The sequence below is a fragment of the Callorhinus ursinus genome, unplaced genomic scaffold (assembly GCF_003265705.2).
Source record: "Callorhinus ursinus isolate GAN/ISIS: 27379988/994484 unplaced genomic scaffold, GSC_fseal_2.0 scaffold44, whole genome shotgun sequence".
Classification (NCBI taxonomy): Eukaryota; Metazoa; Chordata; class Mammalia; order Carnivora; family Otariidae; genus Callorhinus; species Callorhinus ursinus.
In genome coordinates, this window is record NW_027397106.1 from 12,525,727 (window position 1) to 12,544,763 (window position 19,037).

General features: G+C 37.8%; 1 protein-coding gene across 1 annotated transcript in view; it reads right to left on the reverse strand.

Annotated features, from left to right (window-relative positions):
• PDZRN4 (PDZ domain containing ring finger 4) overlaps window positions 1–18,386 on the reverse strand; it is a 351,877-nt gene extending 333,491 nt beyond the window's left edge. The window contains exons 1-3 of the mRNA XM_025883067.2: window positions 17,730–18,386; window positions 15,254–15,340; window positions 13,257–13,364 (exon numbers count right to left, since the gene is read on the reverse strand). Of these exons, the coding sequence (XP_025738852.1) occupies window positions 13,257–13,364; window positions 15,254–15,340; window positions 17,730–18,386 (852 nt within the window). The remainder of the gene's footprint in view (window positions 1–13,256; window positions 13,365–15,253; window positions 15,341–17,729) is intronic.
• Window positions 18,387–19,037: the final 651 nt, after the last annotated feature.

Here is a 19,037-nt window from a genome sequence, read left to right on the forward strand (position 1 = left end):
TGTAGGGAATTCTGGTTCAGGATAGCAATGTAGAAAGATCCTAAACCCACCTCTTCCCATGACCACACTGGAACTACAGATATATATGGACTAGTTTCCTTTGAAAAAACTAAAACTGACAGTGACCCCATCACATTGGGTAAAGGAGAAGAAAAGGACACGGAAGCAGACAGGAAGTGCTGAAAAACAATCTCACCGTAATCCCTACCTCCCATTCCACTGTACTGACCTGTAATCAGGAGGGAACTCAAAACCCAAACTTCTCCCTGAGGAGTGAGGAGTTTGTACTCTACACCGGATACCCCAACTTTTAAGACTGGCACCTGAGAGACAAACCCCCCAAACATCTGGCTTTGAAGACCAATGGGGCTTACACCCATGAGACCTGCAAAGCTATAGGCAAACTGAGAAATGAATCTCAAAGGGGTCATGTGCAGACTCACACTCCAGGACCCTGTGCAGAAGCAGCCTTTTGGAAAGTGCCCAGGCTTCATGTGAAAGAGACTTCTTTGCTAATTTTAATGTGTTGATCTGAGGGGAGGGAGTGGATTGGGTACTCCCTATGATAGATGCTGATGGATCCCATCTTCCTGCTCCCGCTCTGCCTCACTAAAGTCAGCAGGCACCACATTTTTCTTGGGCGGGGGGGGGGGGGGGGGGGGGTGAAATTTTTATGCTCTAACAGGCAGGTAACATCTTCCACCCTGGCCCTCTGCCTTGCTGAAGCTGGCAGGTGCCATATTTCTCTCTCTCTTTTTTTCTTATTTCTTCTCTCTTTTTTTCTTCTTTATTCTCTTTTTCTTTTCTCTTTTTTTCAGAGGATGACAGCTTTGCACTCTCCCTCTGGGAGCTTCCTAAAGGGAGGCTTCCACATACACCAGGTGCCCTGGTTTTTATGCCTTGTGACTCAGTTTCTGTGGCTGCCACCTCCTGATTGCCTGCTCTGGAGATCAGAGCTGCTTACATTCATGGGTCCCTTGGGACTATAACAATTGGAGAGGCAGTTCTTGGCAGATTACCACTCCCACTTCCAGGGCACTGCACGAAGAGCTGACTGAAACACACCCACAGTCTTTCTAAGAAAGGCTTTCTTGTCCTGGAGCTTTGGCCTTAGGAACAGGTTTAGATTTGGTGCACATCTAGAAGTTATGGAGGTGCTCTCAGGGAATATAGGCCAGGGGATGCCATATTTGCACTCTCCATTTGGCTCCCTACTCTCACCAGTATCCCCCAGAAAAGAATTTATGCATTCATCTGGAGCCCTGATTTTTGCAACTGCCAGCAGAAAACACCCCTAGATCACCTATTCCAGTGGCCAGCAAGATTTACACTTGTGGTGCCAGGGGACGATATATATTTGCATACTTAAAAAGCTGCTGCCTGTGGGCCTGGATTCCAATCAGCCTGAATCTAAGTGTTGAGATCCTTCCCTTTGGGACACTGATGGGTATTGGCACACACTCAACTACTGAGAGCTATTAAAAATAAAACAGGCTACTTGGACAATCACAAAGGTTCAAGAGACAACCAAGAGCTAGGGCAAAGTTGAACAGTAACTCATCTCCAACACAACTCTTCAAGAAAGGGAGAGGCATTTGTTTCAACTAACATATAAACCAACATATAGAATCAAGGAAAATGAAACAGAGAAATATGTTCCAAATAAGGGATAAGATAATACCTCAGAGGGAAAAGAACAGAGATAATTTATCTAATTAAGAGTTCAAAGTAATGGTCATAAAGATGCTCACCAAACTTGGGAAAAGAATCAATGAACACAGAGTGCCTGTGTGGCTCAGTCATTAAGCGTCTGCCTTCAGCTCAGGTCATGATCCCAGAGTCCCAGGATTGAGCCCTGCATCGGGCTCCCTGCTCGGCAGGAAGCCTGCTTCTCCCTCCCCCACTCCCCCCTACTTGTGTTCCCTCTCTCGTTCTGTCTCTGTGTCAAATAAATAAATAAAATCTTAAAAAAAAAAATCAATGAACACAAGGAAAACTTCAACAAAGAGAAAGAAAATGTAAAAAAAAAAAAGTACCATACAAAAGTCACAACATGGAAGAATACCATTAACTGAACTGAAAAATCATCAGAGGTGTTCAACAGTAGAGCAGATGAAGAAGAAGGGATCAGTGAAGAGGCCTGGAACTCACCTAATCAAAATGGCAAAAAGAAAAAAAAGACAGAAAAAAAAAAAGTGAAGATAGCTTACTAGGCTTATAGGACAATATCAAGTGGACCAACATTCATACTATAGGGGTCCCAGAAAGAGAAGAGAGAAAGGGACAGAAAATGTATTTGAAGAAATAATAGCTGAAAACATCTCTAACCTAGAGAAAGACCCAGGAAGTCCAGAGAGACCAAAAGAGACCTACACCAAGGCATATTATAATTACAGTGTCAAAAGTTAAAGATAGAGAATCTTGGGGCACCCGGGTGACTCAGTCAGTTAAGTGTCTGACCCTTGATCCCAGCTCAGGTCTTGACCTCAGGGTTGTGAGTTCAAGCCCCATGTTGGGTTCCACACTGGGCATAGAGCCTACTTAAAAAAAATAAAGATAAAAAGAGAATCTTAAAAGCAGTGAGAGGAAAAAAAAATATGTATAAGGAAACCCCCATCAAACGAGCAGATTTTTCAGCAAAAGCATTGCAGGCCAGATAAGCAGTGGAACAATATATTTAAAAGAGAAGAAAAATCCTCCAACCAAGAATACTCTACCCAGCAAAATTACTCTTCAGAATTGAAGGAAAGATGAGTTTTCTAGATAAGCAAAAACTAAAGGAGTTCATCACCACTAAACTGGCCTAACAAATGTTAAGGGACTTCTTTAAGCTGAGAAGAAAGGACGCTAATTTGCAAAAAGAAAACACATAAAAATACAAATCTCACCGGTACAGGTAAATATACAGTAAAGGTAGTGGATTAATCACTCATATAGCTAGTATAAAGGTTAAAAGACAAAAGAAGTAAAAATAGCTATAACTACAATAATTATTTAAGAAATACACAGATAACAAGATGAAGAATGGGGGGGTTAAATGGAGAGCTTTACAATGCATTTAAACTTAAGCTATTATCAACTTGAAATAGACTGTTACAAATATAAGTTGTTATATAAAGCTTCATGGTAACAACAAAGCAAAAGCCTACAGAAGATACACAAAAGATAAGAAACATACCACTAAAGAAAGTCATCAAACAACAGAAGAAAAGCAAGAAAGGAAGAAAGGAACAGAGGAACTACAAAAACAGCCAGAAAACAATGAACAAAATGGCAATAAATATATACCTATCTATAATTACTTTAAATGTAAACAAATTCTCCAATCCAAAGACAAAGAGTGGCTGAATTGATTAAACAAACAAACAAAAAACAAGACCTATCTATATGCTGCCTATAAGAGAGTCACTCCAGATGTAAGGACACACACGACTGAAAGTGAAGGAATAGAAAAGATATTCCATGCAAACGGAAACCAAACCAAGACTAAAAAGCTGATGTAGCTATACTCAGACAAAATAGACTTTAAAACAGACTGAGATAAGAAAGGTTTTACATAATGATAATGGGGTTAATCCAAAAAGAACATATAACATTTATAAATGTTTATGCACCCAACAAAGGGGCATCTTAATATTTAGTACGTAAAGCAAATATTAACAGACCTAAAAAGAGAAATAGACCGTCATACAATAATAATAGGGGACTGTAATACCCCACTAACAGCAATGGATACATCATTCAGACAGCAAATCAGTAAGAAAACATTGGCCTATCTCTGATTGACTTGTTTCGCTCAGCATAATACCCTCCAGTTCCATCCATGTCATTGCAAATGGCAAGATTTCATTCCTTTGATGGCTGCATAATACATAATAATAAAAAAAAGAAAAAAAAAGAAAACATTGGCCTAAAATGACATACTAGGCAAGACGGACTTAACAGATACATATAGAACGTTCCATCCAAAAGCAATGGAATACAGATTCTTCTCAAGGGCACACGAAACATTCTCCAGGATAGATCATATATTAGGTCACAAAACAAGCCTTAAAAAATTAGTAAGATTGAATTCATCAAGCATCTTTCTGACGAAAATTGTATGAAACTAGAAATCAGTTATAAGAAAAAAACTGGAAAATTGAAAAATATGTAAAGATTAAATAACTTGCTATTGGACAACCAGAGGCTCAGTGGAGAAATAAAAAAATACATTGAGATAAATGAAAAAGTAAATACAACATAACAAAACTTATCAAATGCAGCAAAAGCAGTTCTAAGACGAAAGTTCATAGGCTAAGAGTCTACTTCAAGAAACAAGAAAAATCTCAAATAAACAACTTTACATCTCAAAGAACTAAGAAAAGAAGAACAAAGTCTGAAGTTAGTAGAAGGAAGGAAATAACCAAGATCAGAGCAGAAATAGATGAAAAGAAATCAAAAAAAGACAATAGAAAAGATCGATGAAACCAAGAACTGATTCTTTGAAAAGATAAACAAAATTGACAGAACTTTAGCTAGACTCACCACGAAATAAAGAGGGAAGACTCAAATAAATAAAATCAGAAATGAAAGAGGAGACATTACAAAAGACACAAAAGATATACAAAAGATTATGAGACTACTATGACCAATTATATGCCAACAAATTGGATAGCCTAAGAGAAATGGGTAAATTCCTAAAAACATACAAGCTTCCAAGACTGAATCATGAAAAAAGGAATAAGTGAACAAACCAATTACTAGTAAGGAGATTGAATCAGTAATCAAAAGCCTGCCAACAAACAAAAGCCCAGGACCACACACTCTCACTGGTAAATTCTACCAAACATTCAGATAAGAATACCAATCCTTCTCAAACTCTTCCAAAAAACAGAAGACTAGGAAGCACTTTCAAACTCATTTTACATAGCCAGCATTACCCTGATACCAAAACCAAACAAGGACACCACACACACAGAAAAAGTTACAGGCCAATATTTCTGATGAAAATAGATGCAAAAAATCCTTAACAAAATATTATTAAATCAAATACAACAATACATTAAAAGAATCACACACCATAATAAAATGGGATTTATTCTAGGAATGCAAAGATAGTTCAATATCCACAAATCGAACAATGTGATATACCACATTTTTAAAATGAAGGTTAAATATCATGATCATCTCAATAGATGAAGAAAAAGCATTTGATAAAATTCAACATCCATTTATGATAAAAACCCAATAAAGTGGGTACAGAGAAAGCATACCTCAACAAATGAAGGTCATATATGACAACCCACAGCTTATATCACACTCAGTGGTGAAAGCTGAAAGCTTTTCCTCTAAGTACAGGAACAAGACAGAATACCCATTTTTGCCACTTTATTCAACTTTTATTTTAGCATTGGAAGTCCTAGCCAGAGCAATTAGGCAAGAAACAGAATTAAAGTCATCCAAATTAGAAAGAAATACAACTGTCATTATTTGCAGATGGCATATTATATATAGAAAACCCTTAAGTCTCCACCAAAAAACTGTTAGAATTAATGAATGAATGCAATAAAGTTGCAGGATACTAAATCAATATAGAGAAATCTGTTGCGTTTCTATATACTAATAACAAACTGTCAGGAAAAGAAATTAAGCAAATAATCCTACTTACAATTGCATCAAAAAGAATAAAATACCTAGGAATAAACTTAACCAAGGAAGCAAAAGATCCATACACTGAAAACTATAAAACATTAATAAAAAATTGAAGATACAAATAAATGGAAAGATATTCTGTGTCAATGAATTGGAGGAATATTGTTAAAGTGTCCACACTATACAAAGCAATCCACAGATCAATGCAATCTTTATCAAAATTCCAAAGGCATTTTTCACAGAAATACAAAAATCACTCCTAAAATTTGTATGGAATGACAAAAGACCCTGAACAGCCAAAGCAACCTTGAGAAGAGGAACAAAGCTGGAGGCATCACATTCCCTGATTTCAAAATATATTACAAAGCTATAGTAATCAAAACAGCATGGTACTGATGTAAAAACAGACAAATAGATCAATGGAACAGAATAGAGAGCCCAGAGATAAACCCATGCATATATGGTCAATTAATTTAAGAGAAAAGATCCAAGAATACCTAATGGGAATAGAAAGTCTCTTCAATAAATGGTGTTGGGAAAACTGGACAGCCACATGCAAAAGAATGAAATTGGACTTTTTTTTTTATACCATACACAAAAATTAACTGAGAGTGGATTAAAAGCTTGAACATAAGACCTGAAACCATAATAATCCTAGAAGAAAACATATATGGTGATTTCCATGACTTTGGTCTTGACAATAATTTTTTTGGATTTGATAGCAAAAGCAATGGCAACAAAAGCAAAAATAAGCAAGTGGAACTACAACAAACCAACAAGCTTCCGCACAGCAGAGGAAACCATCAACAAAATGAAAAGGCAACCTATGGAATGGGAGAAAATATTGGCAAATCATATATCTGTAAGGGGTTAATACCCAAAATATATAAAGAACACATACAATTCAATAACAACAACAACAACAACAACAAACAATTGGGTTAAAAATGGGCAGGAGATCAGAATATGCCTTTTGGATTTTCCAAAGACGACAAATTCCCAATAGGTACATGAAAAGATGCTCACTAATCACCAGGGAAATGCAAATCCAAACTACAAGGAGATCTCATCTTACACTTGTTAGAATGGCTATTATCAAAAAGATAAGAGATAAAACAGGCTGCTGAGATTGTGGAGAAAGGGGAACCCTTGTGCACTGCTGATGGGAATGTAAATTGGTGTTACAGCTACTACGGAAAACCATATGGAGGTTCCTCAAAAAATTAAAAACAGAACTACTATATGATACAGCAATTCCATTTCTGGGTATTCATCTGAAGAAACCAAAAATACTAACTCAAAACATATGTGCACCCCCACCTTCATTGCAGTATTATTTACAACAGCCAAGATATGAAAACAACCTAAGTCTCCATCAATGGATGAATGCATAAAGAAATTGTAATACTCATGTATATAATGCACACACACACACAGAGGAATATTATTCAGCCACGAAAAAAAAGGAATCTTGCCATTTGCAACAACATGGATGGACCCTGAGAGCACTGTGCTAAGTGAAATGAGTGAGACAGAGCAAGACATATACCATATAAATCTCAAAAACAAACAAGCTCATAGATACTGAGAACAGATTGGTGGTGGCCAGACTTTGGGTAGAATGGTTGAAGGGAGTCAAAAGGTACAAACTTCTAGTTATAAATTAAATAAGTCACAGGGATGTAATGAACTGCATGGTAACTATAGTTAATAATATTGTATTGCATATTTGAAAGATGCTAAGAGACCAGATCTCAAAAGTTCTCATCATAAGAGAAGAAAATTCTGTAGCTATGTATGGTGATGATGTCAACTAGATTTACTGTGGTGATCATTTTGCAATATACACAAATATTGAGTCATTATGTTGTACACCTGAAACTAATACAACATTGTATATGTACATGATTTACCTTAACAAAAAAATAATGTTATAGGTTCTCTGATGAGTTTTTCTGTAGTACAGACTGATGAGGAGAATGGGAACCACGGCCAGACTTTCTGACATGGATCCCACATGCAGTGTGCAAACTGCCGTCATGTGTGGTAGTCCGGTTTCCTTACTCAGAAGCTTAGCACTCCAAAAAAAAAAAAATCAAACTCAACTTCATACCTTATAAATTTAAAATAGATAAAATAGTGCCCAACACATTAAAGCTTGATGGTATAAAGACCTTTCCATCCTTTTAAGTTAAAATAAAACTATACTTATTAATAATGGAAATTCAGTAGAATGGCAAAATGCTATGATCATCTAGATTGAAGATCTGAGGGACCAGTTATTTTTACTCTCATAGTTACAGGAAAGAAACTGAAAATAAGAAAGTTTGAAAAATATTTGTAAGATAACCCAGTATCAATTCAAGGCCAAGTCCCCAGTTCAAAGCCCACGCCCCTTCCTGAGACCACAATGCTGACTTACATTCAGATTCTATTCCTTTACTAACCCAACATCATGATTTCTAGAAAAGAATTGAACTACTCGTGGGAGAACAGGAAAACGAGGATAAACCTACAGTGTCATGCCACTAAGATATGCTGGTGATGTCCATTTAAGTTTGTAACAACTGAAGGAACAGCTTCCCATGAAAGCCTGCTTTGCCTGTACAGGAAGAAAAATGGGACCTGTACACCACAAGCTACTTACAGGCAGAGAATGGTTCTTATTGCTCTTTATTTCCGTAATACAGAGATGCTGCCTGGCACATATAGGCAATTAATATTTGTTGAATGATTTAAGTCATTAAGTGCATAGTTACAAAGTCTTCCCAACAGCCCTTCTTGCATCTGAGTGTCCTTATGAATATATGAAAATATGAGTTCAAACTTCCTACATTTACTCATCTAAATGCTGGTATCTATAGAAATGGGAATGACTAAAATTTGGGGAGAGTGACCTATATTCTCCAAGAAAGGAAAACAGCCCTTCCCCCATTGTCTCTGTGTTCTGAAGAACAAACTACCTGCATAAACTGAGAGATACATCAGGCTCATAATAGTGGGTTCTAAGAACCTGCCTTGTGTCAGACACTTTGCATACACAGTAAACATGAATGGCATAGAAACTGAGGTACAACTGGCTTGCTCAAAGTCACATATGTTTAAAGAGGCAGGACAGGAATTCCAGCCAGATTTCCTTGATTCCAGGATTCATGTTCTTCCCACTGCACCATCATACTTTCCAAGATACATTAAAATATACAATTATATAATGACTATGTCATGTTAAAACTGCAGTCAATTTAAGTAGCATTTAATCATGATTACAAATGCTTTATTTGCACTAACATGATTGCGTTCCAATTACAATTCTTTATTGGCACTAACACGATTGTTTTCAGTTCTTTCCCAATTCTTTCACACAATCAATCAATGTTATCTGGACAGTTAAAAAACACTTTAAAAATGTGGGATGATAATAATGTTATTGAAGAGTTCAGTGAGGTCTTCAAATTATACAGCAATTTATCAAAAACCTAATTGCCCACCAGATTTACAAGTGGCCTGCAAAACTTGTAAATGCTTCCTAAGCATACACAAATTAGCCCGGCTGCTTTATGAGGTAGTAAGGCACGCTGTGCCATCAAGCACACACAGGGGTAGCACACTGTAGATCCAATTCAACAGCATTCCTAAATGTTTAGTTCTGATCTGCATTTACATTTCCTGCGTTAACACCTATAAATGAACTGTGCAAAGACTTAACGCAAATAAACATGGTAACCATCAAAGATTTTTACTTTAGCAGTACAATGATGAAGAATGCAAAAGATACACCATTAGAGAACTAAAAGATCACGTGGCTGGCAGGTGGGAATAGTTAAGTTCCTGTTGAGACACTGCATTTGTAAAGTTCCTTCTGCTAGTACTACACTCAGCACTTTGCAGAAAGTGCTACATTGACATCGTTTGATGTGGGAACTATTTCTAAGGTAAATGAAAATGCCTTATATGCTGCATGTCATTATGAATTTCAAGTTAAATAAATAGAAGAGACTTTCATATATATACTACAGAAAACTCTGCTTTTCTGCTCCAAGCTGTTCCTCCCAAAGACTTCACAGCCGTCCACCCCTACTCCCTGGTCTCCAGAAGCTAGAAGAAGGTTGGACTTCCCTGTCACCCAGCACTGGCTAGGAGCTGGGAGGAAGGGTAGGGAGAAGAAAGTGGGAACAAAGAGCCATGAATGACTCTCCACCCTTCTATTCACTTTCCCACTCTGGGGTTAAGGTTGTACTGTCTGCGATCAGCATCACAGGGATAATAACAGAGGAATAACTGCTGACAGCAGCAGTGAGCTTTGATTTTCAACTCCCACATACCCCACAGGCATCCTGACATGATGATACTCACAGTAATGCTCTTACAGAACTATGCCCAAGCCTCTGATGGTATCAGGACTCTTCTGTGGTTCCTTTAAGTCTTGAAAGGGTGTAAAACAGCACGCAAAAGATGCTTTTATTTGGATGTATACTCTGGTGAATTCCTGGATTACGTTAACTTTTGCCATGTTTCAAAATGCCTTTAACAATGTCTTCTGCCTTTTTGGTCTCCAGTAATACCCTGACACCTAATACTATAACTCCAATAACACAACGGATTTCTTTTCTGAATGTACACCAAAAATATTTTAACAAATATGGATGTGTAAACATCTAGAAACTACTAAACGTAATTTTGCTCAAGCAGACTGACTCCAAAAATGAATTTTCTTTGTATTATGTGAAAACTAGCACATGGATTTACACAACTATGATTTTTTTCTTTTAGGATTCTTGAATTTGATCAGCTTCAGTGGAATGCAGACTATTTTAAAAATAATACTTTTCGAGTTGTTGGCTTTTGTTAAACTTTGGCAAATAAATCCGATTTTTTATTAGAATTTGTAAAATCTCTTTGATTATTAATAGAACCAGACCTGTAACATATCTACCTTCTCCTCCAAATGAATGATTTGAGAAAATTTTTGTTATTTTTTAAGAACAATTCATAAACCTATTGTAATGTATGCTTTAAGCGATTAACTGGACAAAATATTTTTAGCATATCTTGACTATAAGTGAAAAAAAAAAAGAACTAACAGTTTCTCTTGTTTATTCCAGTCACAGATCACAGAACTCAAAGTATTTAGTAATGTGTCAGACTGTGGCAATTAGCTCATATGGATAGTTTCATAATATATGAACTACTGTGTACTTTATATTGCTAACAAATTTATTTGTTGCACCATGTATAAACCAGCATAGCCATTTCAAATTCAAAAATTGAAAAAACCATCACATCAAATTAGTTCAATAAACAAATCACCAAGCAAAAAAAATGGAAAATAAATTACTCCATTTTAAAATCTATTTTGTCTCTGCACATTTTAAATTAATAATATATTTCATATTAGTTTCCTACTACTAAAAATTGTATAAAGTTGACTGATATCATGACAGATAAAATAATTGACAGGAATCAAATATTTCTAAATTAATTGTTGCACATAGGATCTTTTACACATGTGTATGCACAAGAACAAGCAACCTTGTATGTGTATTTATATATATATAAGGTCACACAAATATCTATTCACTTTAAAAGCTGATGGCATTACTGAACAACTGAATATGAGAGATTTCTAATAATATTCCTTTTTAAATATCTCATGCTATTTAACAGATAACATTCCAAAAATATGTACATCTAACTCATTTTCAACTGCAAATGTGTTCACATGAATCCATTAGAGAAGTATAACAAAAATATGCCTATTACAATGTACCTTGGCATAAAAGATACACTGATAAATTTCTATCATTGGGGCAAATTTCAAGCTCATCATTAACTGTTAATATATGCATGTCAAGGTAAAATAATAATACTGCTAGTTATAAATTATAATTTAGTTTTATATGGTTTTACATTCACTCTCTGTGATTTAAATAAGGTTATTTTGACATAATTAGTAACAGTATTAGCTAGATGTCTAGATGCACTTGATTTATCAACCACAGTTTTTATCAAATTATCTCTTCACATTAAAAAATGCATTTTTAACAAAAGTGCTATATCACAATATAAAAAACAAATCCTCCTTCCTCCTTTTTAATGCAACATTAATGAAGCATACATAACATTGTTACCTAGCTAGAACAAATTGTTTTTTAAATCCCAATTATAGGTTTCTATGTGTGTATATATGTGTGTGCTAACTGAATATATGTATTCAGTTCCATTTGCCTTTCTAAGAGTATCAAATGTAGGCATTTATTTTCCATTTAACTGGAAAGATCAAAATGCTTTAGAGATAAGGCAGAAAGTAATGAGGATAAATTTTTGTTCAAAATTATGTTGCCTTTTAAATCATATTGCACAAACACAAGTAGAAATAGAAAATTTCTAACTATACAAACTGCAGCATGTAAATATTTCCACTGGGCAAACTGTCAGGACAAACTGGAGAGCATCAGTGAAAGCAGGTCTGTACTTTCTTGGCTATACAACTGGAAGGAGAAAAATCTTAATGCAAGAGACCTCTTCAGATAAAACCCAGTTTTTCAGCTAAAGGGCATCTTCTCTCCCTTCCCCAAAGTCCTTAGTCAGCTAATTTCTAGATGTTATGAGTTTTTCTTCTGAAGCAAAAACACTATTGGCTCTTCTGCATCTTTTATTCTTATCCAAGGTCAAATTATTCAAAATTCAACTTTTTTAATGCACAGAAGATGAATGAATATCTAAAACTTTACTCAAAGTTTAATAGGAAAAACAATCTCCATTCAGTGATTTTATATAGATAGTCAGAAAGACAGCACTAGTGATTATATAATCTAGAATAAACAGAATATTTTCAAAAGAGTGGAGTCCAGTAAACCTTCCAAATGCCTATTTATGCCTTTACTATTACACTGGAAACAATTCCGCTGATAAAAGTAATCTAATCATTTTCAGTAACACCAAATAATACTACCTCAACCAGTTAAAATTTCAAAAGCACTTTGGTGGTAAATGGCAGTGACCTAAAATTCCATTATCACAGCCCAAATTTCATTGACTTACATATATTTACTTTGTCAACCCCCAGACAACAATATAACTACAATGCACAATAGAGAAAATGAAGGGTTCCCACCAACAGGAAAAAAAATCTGCTTTTTCTCCCCCATGGAAAAATACATGAACATGATAACCATATTAAACTAAGAAATGGTAAAATTTATACAGTACCTGTATAAATAATTCCAAACTCTCCATGTAACATACTAATCCCAAGTTCAAAAACAGTAATATTTCCTCATCAAAAAATGTTCTTTAGGAGAGATTTATCATCTTTTGAAATGTAATACAAAATTAATCCCTTAATAATCACACAACTATCTTCACAGTTTATGGGAAGAGTACTTTATTAAAACAGATAGTCATTAACACATTTGGAAACTTCAGGTGATGTATTCTTTTATCTCAAGATCTAATCTAATCTAATAATTGATATAGATTAGATATATGCTCTAGATAGATATATATTCTAGTTAAATACAGACTCTAAGAAGTACCACACCAAGGTAAACCAGTAAGTTTGGAAATTTCAAATGTCCAATATTTCTTCCATGGCTCATACTGGTGTTTTATTATTGTCTTACCTCAATGATTTTGTCATGAATCTCCAGGCCATCTGCTCTGTCGGCAGGTCCATTTTCCAAAATTTTTGAAACATAAATTCCTTCCGCTGATTTTTCTTCCTTATTATTCTACAAAAAATATAACCACTAGCAGTAAGAAAGATGTAAACAAAATTTTAGTTGGATAAAAGACAATTTAGTAAATGTAACATTGCCAATCTTCCCTAAACATGCAACTCTCTCTCTTAGCTGGGGATTTGGCACTGAATTTTAACTTACTTAATACCAAATAGTCATTAATCAAGATGGCAGCTTTAATGAATGAGTCCAACATCTCTGACAAGATTATCCATTTACTTCACGTTTTTGAGTGTACATAAAAAGCTGTGAGGAAAGGGTATGTACAAGGTGATAGACTGGCTTCAAAGTATTATTTATAAAACATCTTACTTCTCAAGAGATGTAGCAGTTAAAAAGGGCTACAAGAAAACAAAAAGCATATCCAGCCTTCCAGCCTCACTATATATTTGGTTTGAGATGTGGCCAGAGTTTTGAAAATATAATTATCCTCATGATGCAACAGATTTGGAAATATAGCTCTGACTGTATCCACAGGAGAGACTAGGAGGTTGCTCAAGTGTAAAATCCTAAAAGATCAACTCTAACTGCAAGAGAACCCTTTCAAGGCTAATCATTACACATTTCCAGGTGTAATGAGCCTAATGATTAGTTAAACCTCAACCATATAACCGATATAATATAAATAGGACACTTTAGCAGTCATGGGGAAAATAATTATGTTGCAAAACTTATCTAGGTAAAATGCCCAACATATTATAATAATAATTTTAAATATCATTTTACTTCATGACAGTTTAGATAAAATTATTTCTCCTTAATTAGGCTTCCTTAACATGAATTTGAAGAGCCTCTTAAAAATGTCCAGTGTCATCTAAATGTCAAACACCTAAGTGGCATTTTATAAAAATATTCCTTAGGGGAAAAGAAAACAAAAAAGATATGATGAAAAGACTTCTATCTTTTCATAATAAATGGGGACTGTTCTAGAAACAGAAGCACAGCAGTCATTAGTTGCTAGGTTTCCAAAATACTAAACAGTAAGGGGGAAATATGTCATTGCCATCCTGACCTAAACATAGCATATGGCCAACAACTCTAAGACAGTTTCCTTAGGCAACATCTGCAATGCAGGATGCAAAAATTTCATGGCAGTTTATTAAGAAAATTAAAGAACATGCTTTTTTCTTTAAACTTTACCACATTTTCTTGTTATGGTGAAAATTAAGTTGATGTAGTAGTATTCGAAGGATATAAAAGAACTTTGCAACTACAGTATCTGGTTTAAGTTTATAACTCTGGTTTAAGTTTATAACTTTGTATTTTGAAAACAATTGGCATCAATGTAGAAAATATATTCATTCAATTAAATAAAAGATTTGATTTGGGAGCCAACAATATTTCAAATCAACTGTCTTTCTTTAACATGGCATTTCTTATATAACTGTGAAAACAATGATCCCTTATTTTAACTGTTCATTCCATCAATCAACATGCATTATAAACTGCCTGGTCTTTGTTAGCCTCTGAAAACTGGACAAGTTTGACTTAATAAGTAGAAGGTATAATCAGTCAATCCAGTTACCTAATATTGCCTATACACATTATTGTGAAATAGGTTTAAGAAGTTTACCAATGGGGGGAGAAAAAGAAGTTTACCAATGGGGCTATCCAATGTAAGTAAAATATTAAACATACTCTCCTTTTTTTCTAAGTAGCAAAGAGGAACAAGTCTGTTAGTTGTAGGGTTTTTTGTTTTGTTTTCTCAAAAAAAAATGTAGTTATGTCCTGGAATATTTGCATTAAGGAATCTGATATTTGATCATAAGCATGATTTTAAAGATTAAACCACTTGTTTTCCTTATTCAAAATCTACAAATGAAAGCCGTCTTCTATTATTTTATAAGCAAAGAGAATTATGCATGAACAAGGTAGGTTACCTGATTTGGTCGACCTCCTATAATATTGAATCCCAACGTGTCATTTTCTCTTTCTAACACGATGGTGAGTGGCTTATGTTCTCCATCCTAGAAGAAAAGGGATAAAATAACTAGGTAAGGTAAGGAAAGGAAAAGAAAAAGAAAAAAAAGGAAAGAAAAGGAAAAGAAAAAGAAAAGAAATGCTACCATAAACCTTTTTTTAAAAAAAACTGTCACTAAATTAACATTTGAAAAGAAGAAAATCTTAAAACTAAGGATGGTTGAATTTGGAAGAAGGTTAATTTCTTCTTAAATTTACTTTGAAAATATATATTTTAAAAAAGTGCTTGTAAGAAAGATTATTTTCAAAAATGTCTAAAGCATTTTTATTTTCACACATCAATCTATCTTTTATCCTAATACAGCATCTAATTCCGGATTTATTGTAATTTAAAACAGATTTCTGGTAATCCTACAGGTATCCTTTTTTTTTTTTTTACAGTAGAGCAAACTAAAGAATCTCAGAATTTTTTTTATATAAAAATTTCACTTTGGAAAGTCTTTAGGGATTGAAGTAATAGTGAGCTATTGATAAAATTATTTCAACAGTAATATTTGGATTGCTACTGTAATGCAGGATCTAAGTTACAGTAATCCTAATTTTCAATAGTATTCTTATTTGGTTTTGCATAATTCCCACAGAATTTTAAAAAGAGAGGATTTGTGTTAAGTAAAATAGTGTGTATTTCTTCTCCTGGCAGCCAGATAATAGTAAAACAACCAGTAATTATATTTACAACCTGTTTATTAATAAAGACCAATTTAAATACAAAATGAAAGAGTGCCAGACTAGGTAAGGTTTATTCATGGCTATGGGTATTATTAACTGCCCTAGGAAATTACATTTGGCAATTCAAGGTAAAATTCCATGAGCACCATCACCACCTCTTCCCAGGAGCTTTTCCCAAGCAGTGCACACAGCAGCCCCTACTGGTACTGGGAAAACATTTCTGAGGAGCATAGAGAAGCCTTCTGACAGTCCACAAAACATGGGCAGTTTTTCCTCACTTCTCAGAATCATAGCTTGACTTGTTGCATGGACTTCTCTGTCATATAATTCCAGTTGCTGCTCCTTTCCATCAACCACGGCTTCCCTACAACCTTGAAACATGACCTGGTAATACAGAGCACGTTTCTGCGCTTTTCTCTGGGTCTTCACATTTTGTAAATTTACCTGGCTCTAAATAGGATACAGAAAGAATCAGAGATAGCATCCAGTCTTTTATAAGCATTGTGCCTCCCTTTATCAAAGTAGAAACATTTTAGCCCCTCACACTTCAGTTGTCTTTTTTTAGGTTCAAGGACAGAAGCTTCTAAACTCGATGCCTGGGTTGGAGGCAGTGCAAAGCAGTCCCAAAGGGGAATCATCCTGTGTTGCTCCTCCCCAGGACGCTGAAGAATGAAAACAGCTCCTTGAATGGAGTGCAAGTTCTGTTAAATCCCTGCTCACCATGGCAGCGACCAACAATGTCAAACACTGTGCAGAAGTCCTCCAGAAGAGAAGTAACAGCTTTATAAACAAGCCTCTTCACACGGGGTGCTGCAAAGAGCTTGTTTATTCAGTCTGAAAGCGGGCAGTCCACCAGCACAGTTCGGGGCCAGAAGCTTCGACAAAGAAGGGAAACAGCCGCTGCCCAGGGGCTCAAAGGGCGAGTCTGACCGCAGATGGATGTGGCTGCTCTCAGATTTGGTTCCCCAAGCCACCACCACCACCCCCAAAACACACACACGGGGACACACACACACACACACACTCCCCCTATGATGAAATCCCAAGGCAGCGAAGGATTCTTTAGGAAAGGTCAGGGTAATGAAAACTCTGCAGGTCTAAGAAATTCCATCTGTTAATCTCTCAACTCAACGTTTTCCCTGTTTCTCACACCGCTGATAGTCCCTGCACTGAGTAGAAGGTGGCCGATATGCGTAGTCTGGCAGGAAAACTAAGTCATTCAGAGCTAAAGGTGTGTGACTGACAAGGCTGCAGGGATGCTGGGGCAGCAGCAGAGGGGAGGCAAGGTCGGGGAAGTCCTCACTTCCTGGCTTTCCTTTTCTGATTGGCTTTAGGCACAGGCCAAAGGTACAAAACAAACAAAAACAACTGCAGAGAGGGTAGGGCAGGAGAGCGAAAGATGGGGAACAAGGGTCGGGGTTGGAAAATGAGTATTCCTAATTCTTCTTTCTCCATCGAAAAGTTGGAATTGAATTTGTTTAATTCGTTCCAATCCTAATATAAGTGGAAAGGGGAAAACCCTTGTCAAAGGCAATACTAATCCATCCGAAAGGTACTAATAATGTACGTCCTATGGTCAGGGCGGGTGGATGCCTCCCACCTCACGGTTAAGGGAGGTCACCTCTAAAGGAACCCCGAAGTACCAGAAAGAAGCGGTCCTCTTTCCACCCCCATCGTTCCCCAGGTGCCCGGTCCCTCTGCGCTTACCGGGCCGCGGCCGCCGCCCAGGTCTCTGGCGAAGTTGCGGACGTGAGCCATGTACTGGGCGAACTTCTCTTGGTACCTGCGGGCCGTGAGCTGCACCTCGCCCTGCAGCGCCCAGAGCTGCGCCAGCAGCGCCTTCTCGCGCCGACTCCAGGCGAGGACTAGCGGTCCGGGCCCCCGCCCGCTCCCGCCGCGGACGCCCGGCGGTCCCCCGCGCGCGCCCCCGCCCCCGCCCCGGCCGGGCCCCGGCGCCGTTCCGCAGCCCCCCCGCGCGGGTACGTCCACGCCGCCGCGGCCGCCGGGCCCCGAGACGCAGTCCCGCCGGCGGCGGCGGGCAGGACCGAAGGCGCAGCGCTCGACGTGCGCCGCCAGCTCGTGGAGCCGGACCGAGCGGCCGCAGCCGCGGGCGCGGTAGTCGCACTGGATGCGCAGCTTCTGGATGAGGCTGCGCAGAGGCAGCACCCGGTACAGCTTGCCCGGCGCCAGGGGCTGGCACTGCAGCGGGCACCGGCGCCGCCGCGCCACCCAGGGCAGCAGGCAGCTGGCGCAGAAGACGTGCCCGCACGGCGTGCACAGGGGCTCCTCCAGCACCTGGCCGCACAGCTTGCACTTGAAATCCGGGTCCACCGCTTCGGCGAAGCGCTCCAGGGCAAAGCCCATAGTCGGGAGGGGGAGCAGGGGGAGCGAATCCAAGTCCACTTTATCCAAGTCTCCCCCGGGCTACCCCTGGGACGGCTTTCCTGCGGTAGTGACCGTGGCTGGCGGAGGGGAGGAGAAAGGTGGGGGGTTGCGGTCCCAGAGTTTGTTTGGCTTGAAGTTTTCAGGCTCTGGCTGGGTCCCCTGACTCCGCCGTGTTGACAAGCTAATATGCCACCTCAAGTGACCCCCCCCAACACTCACCCCCACCCACGCCTCATTCGCGGCTCTGCAATTTATATTTTTTGAAATTTTGTCCGCGGAGAGCCGAGGCCAGCTTACAATGGCCCAGTCTTCAGGCAGAGCTGATAACGGGCACAGCGCAGATGTTGAGAAACAACTTTTAATTCCACCAGAATGTAAACTCACAGAGAGCAAGAATTTTGTCCGTCGGTTTTCCGCTGAATTCTCATCGCCCCGCATCCAGGGGATCTTCAATAAATGTGTTTGAAATGCACTTCTTTTCTCTCAAATCAGCTAACTACAAAATCACCAGCTAAGTGGTTGCGACCTTAGGAAATCACTATGAAGTATCTACAGAGCCAGGCTTCTCAAATCACAATCCAGAAATCAGGTGAGTGTAGCGAGGCGGGATGAAGACTGACAGGGAAGATG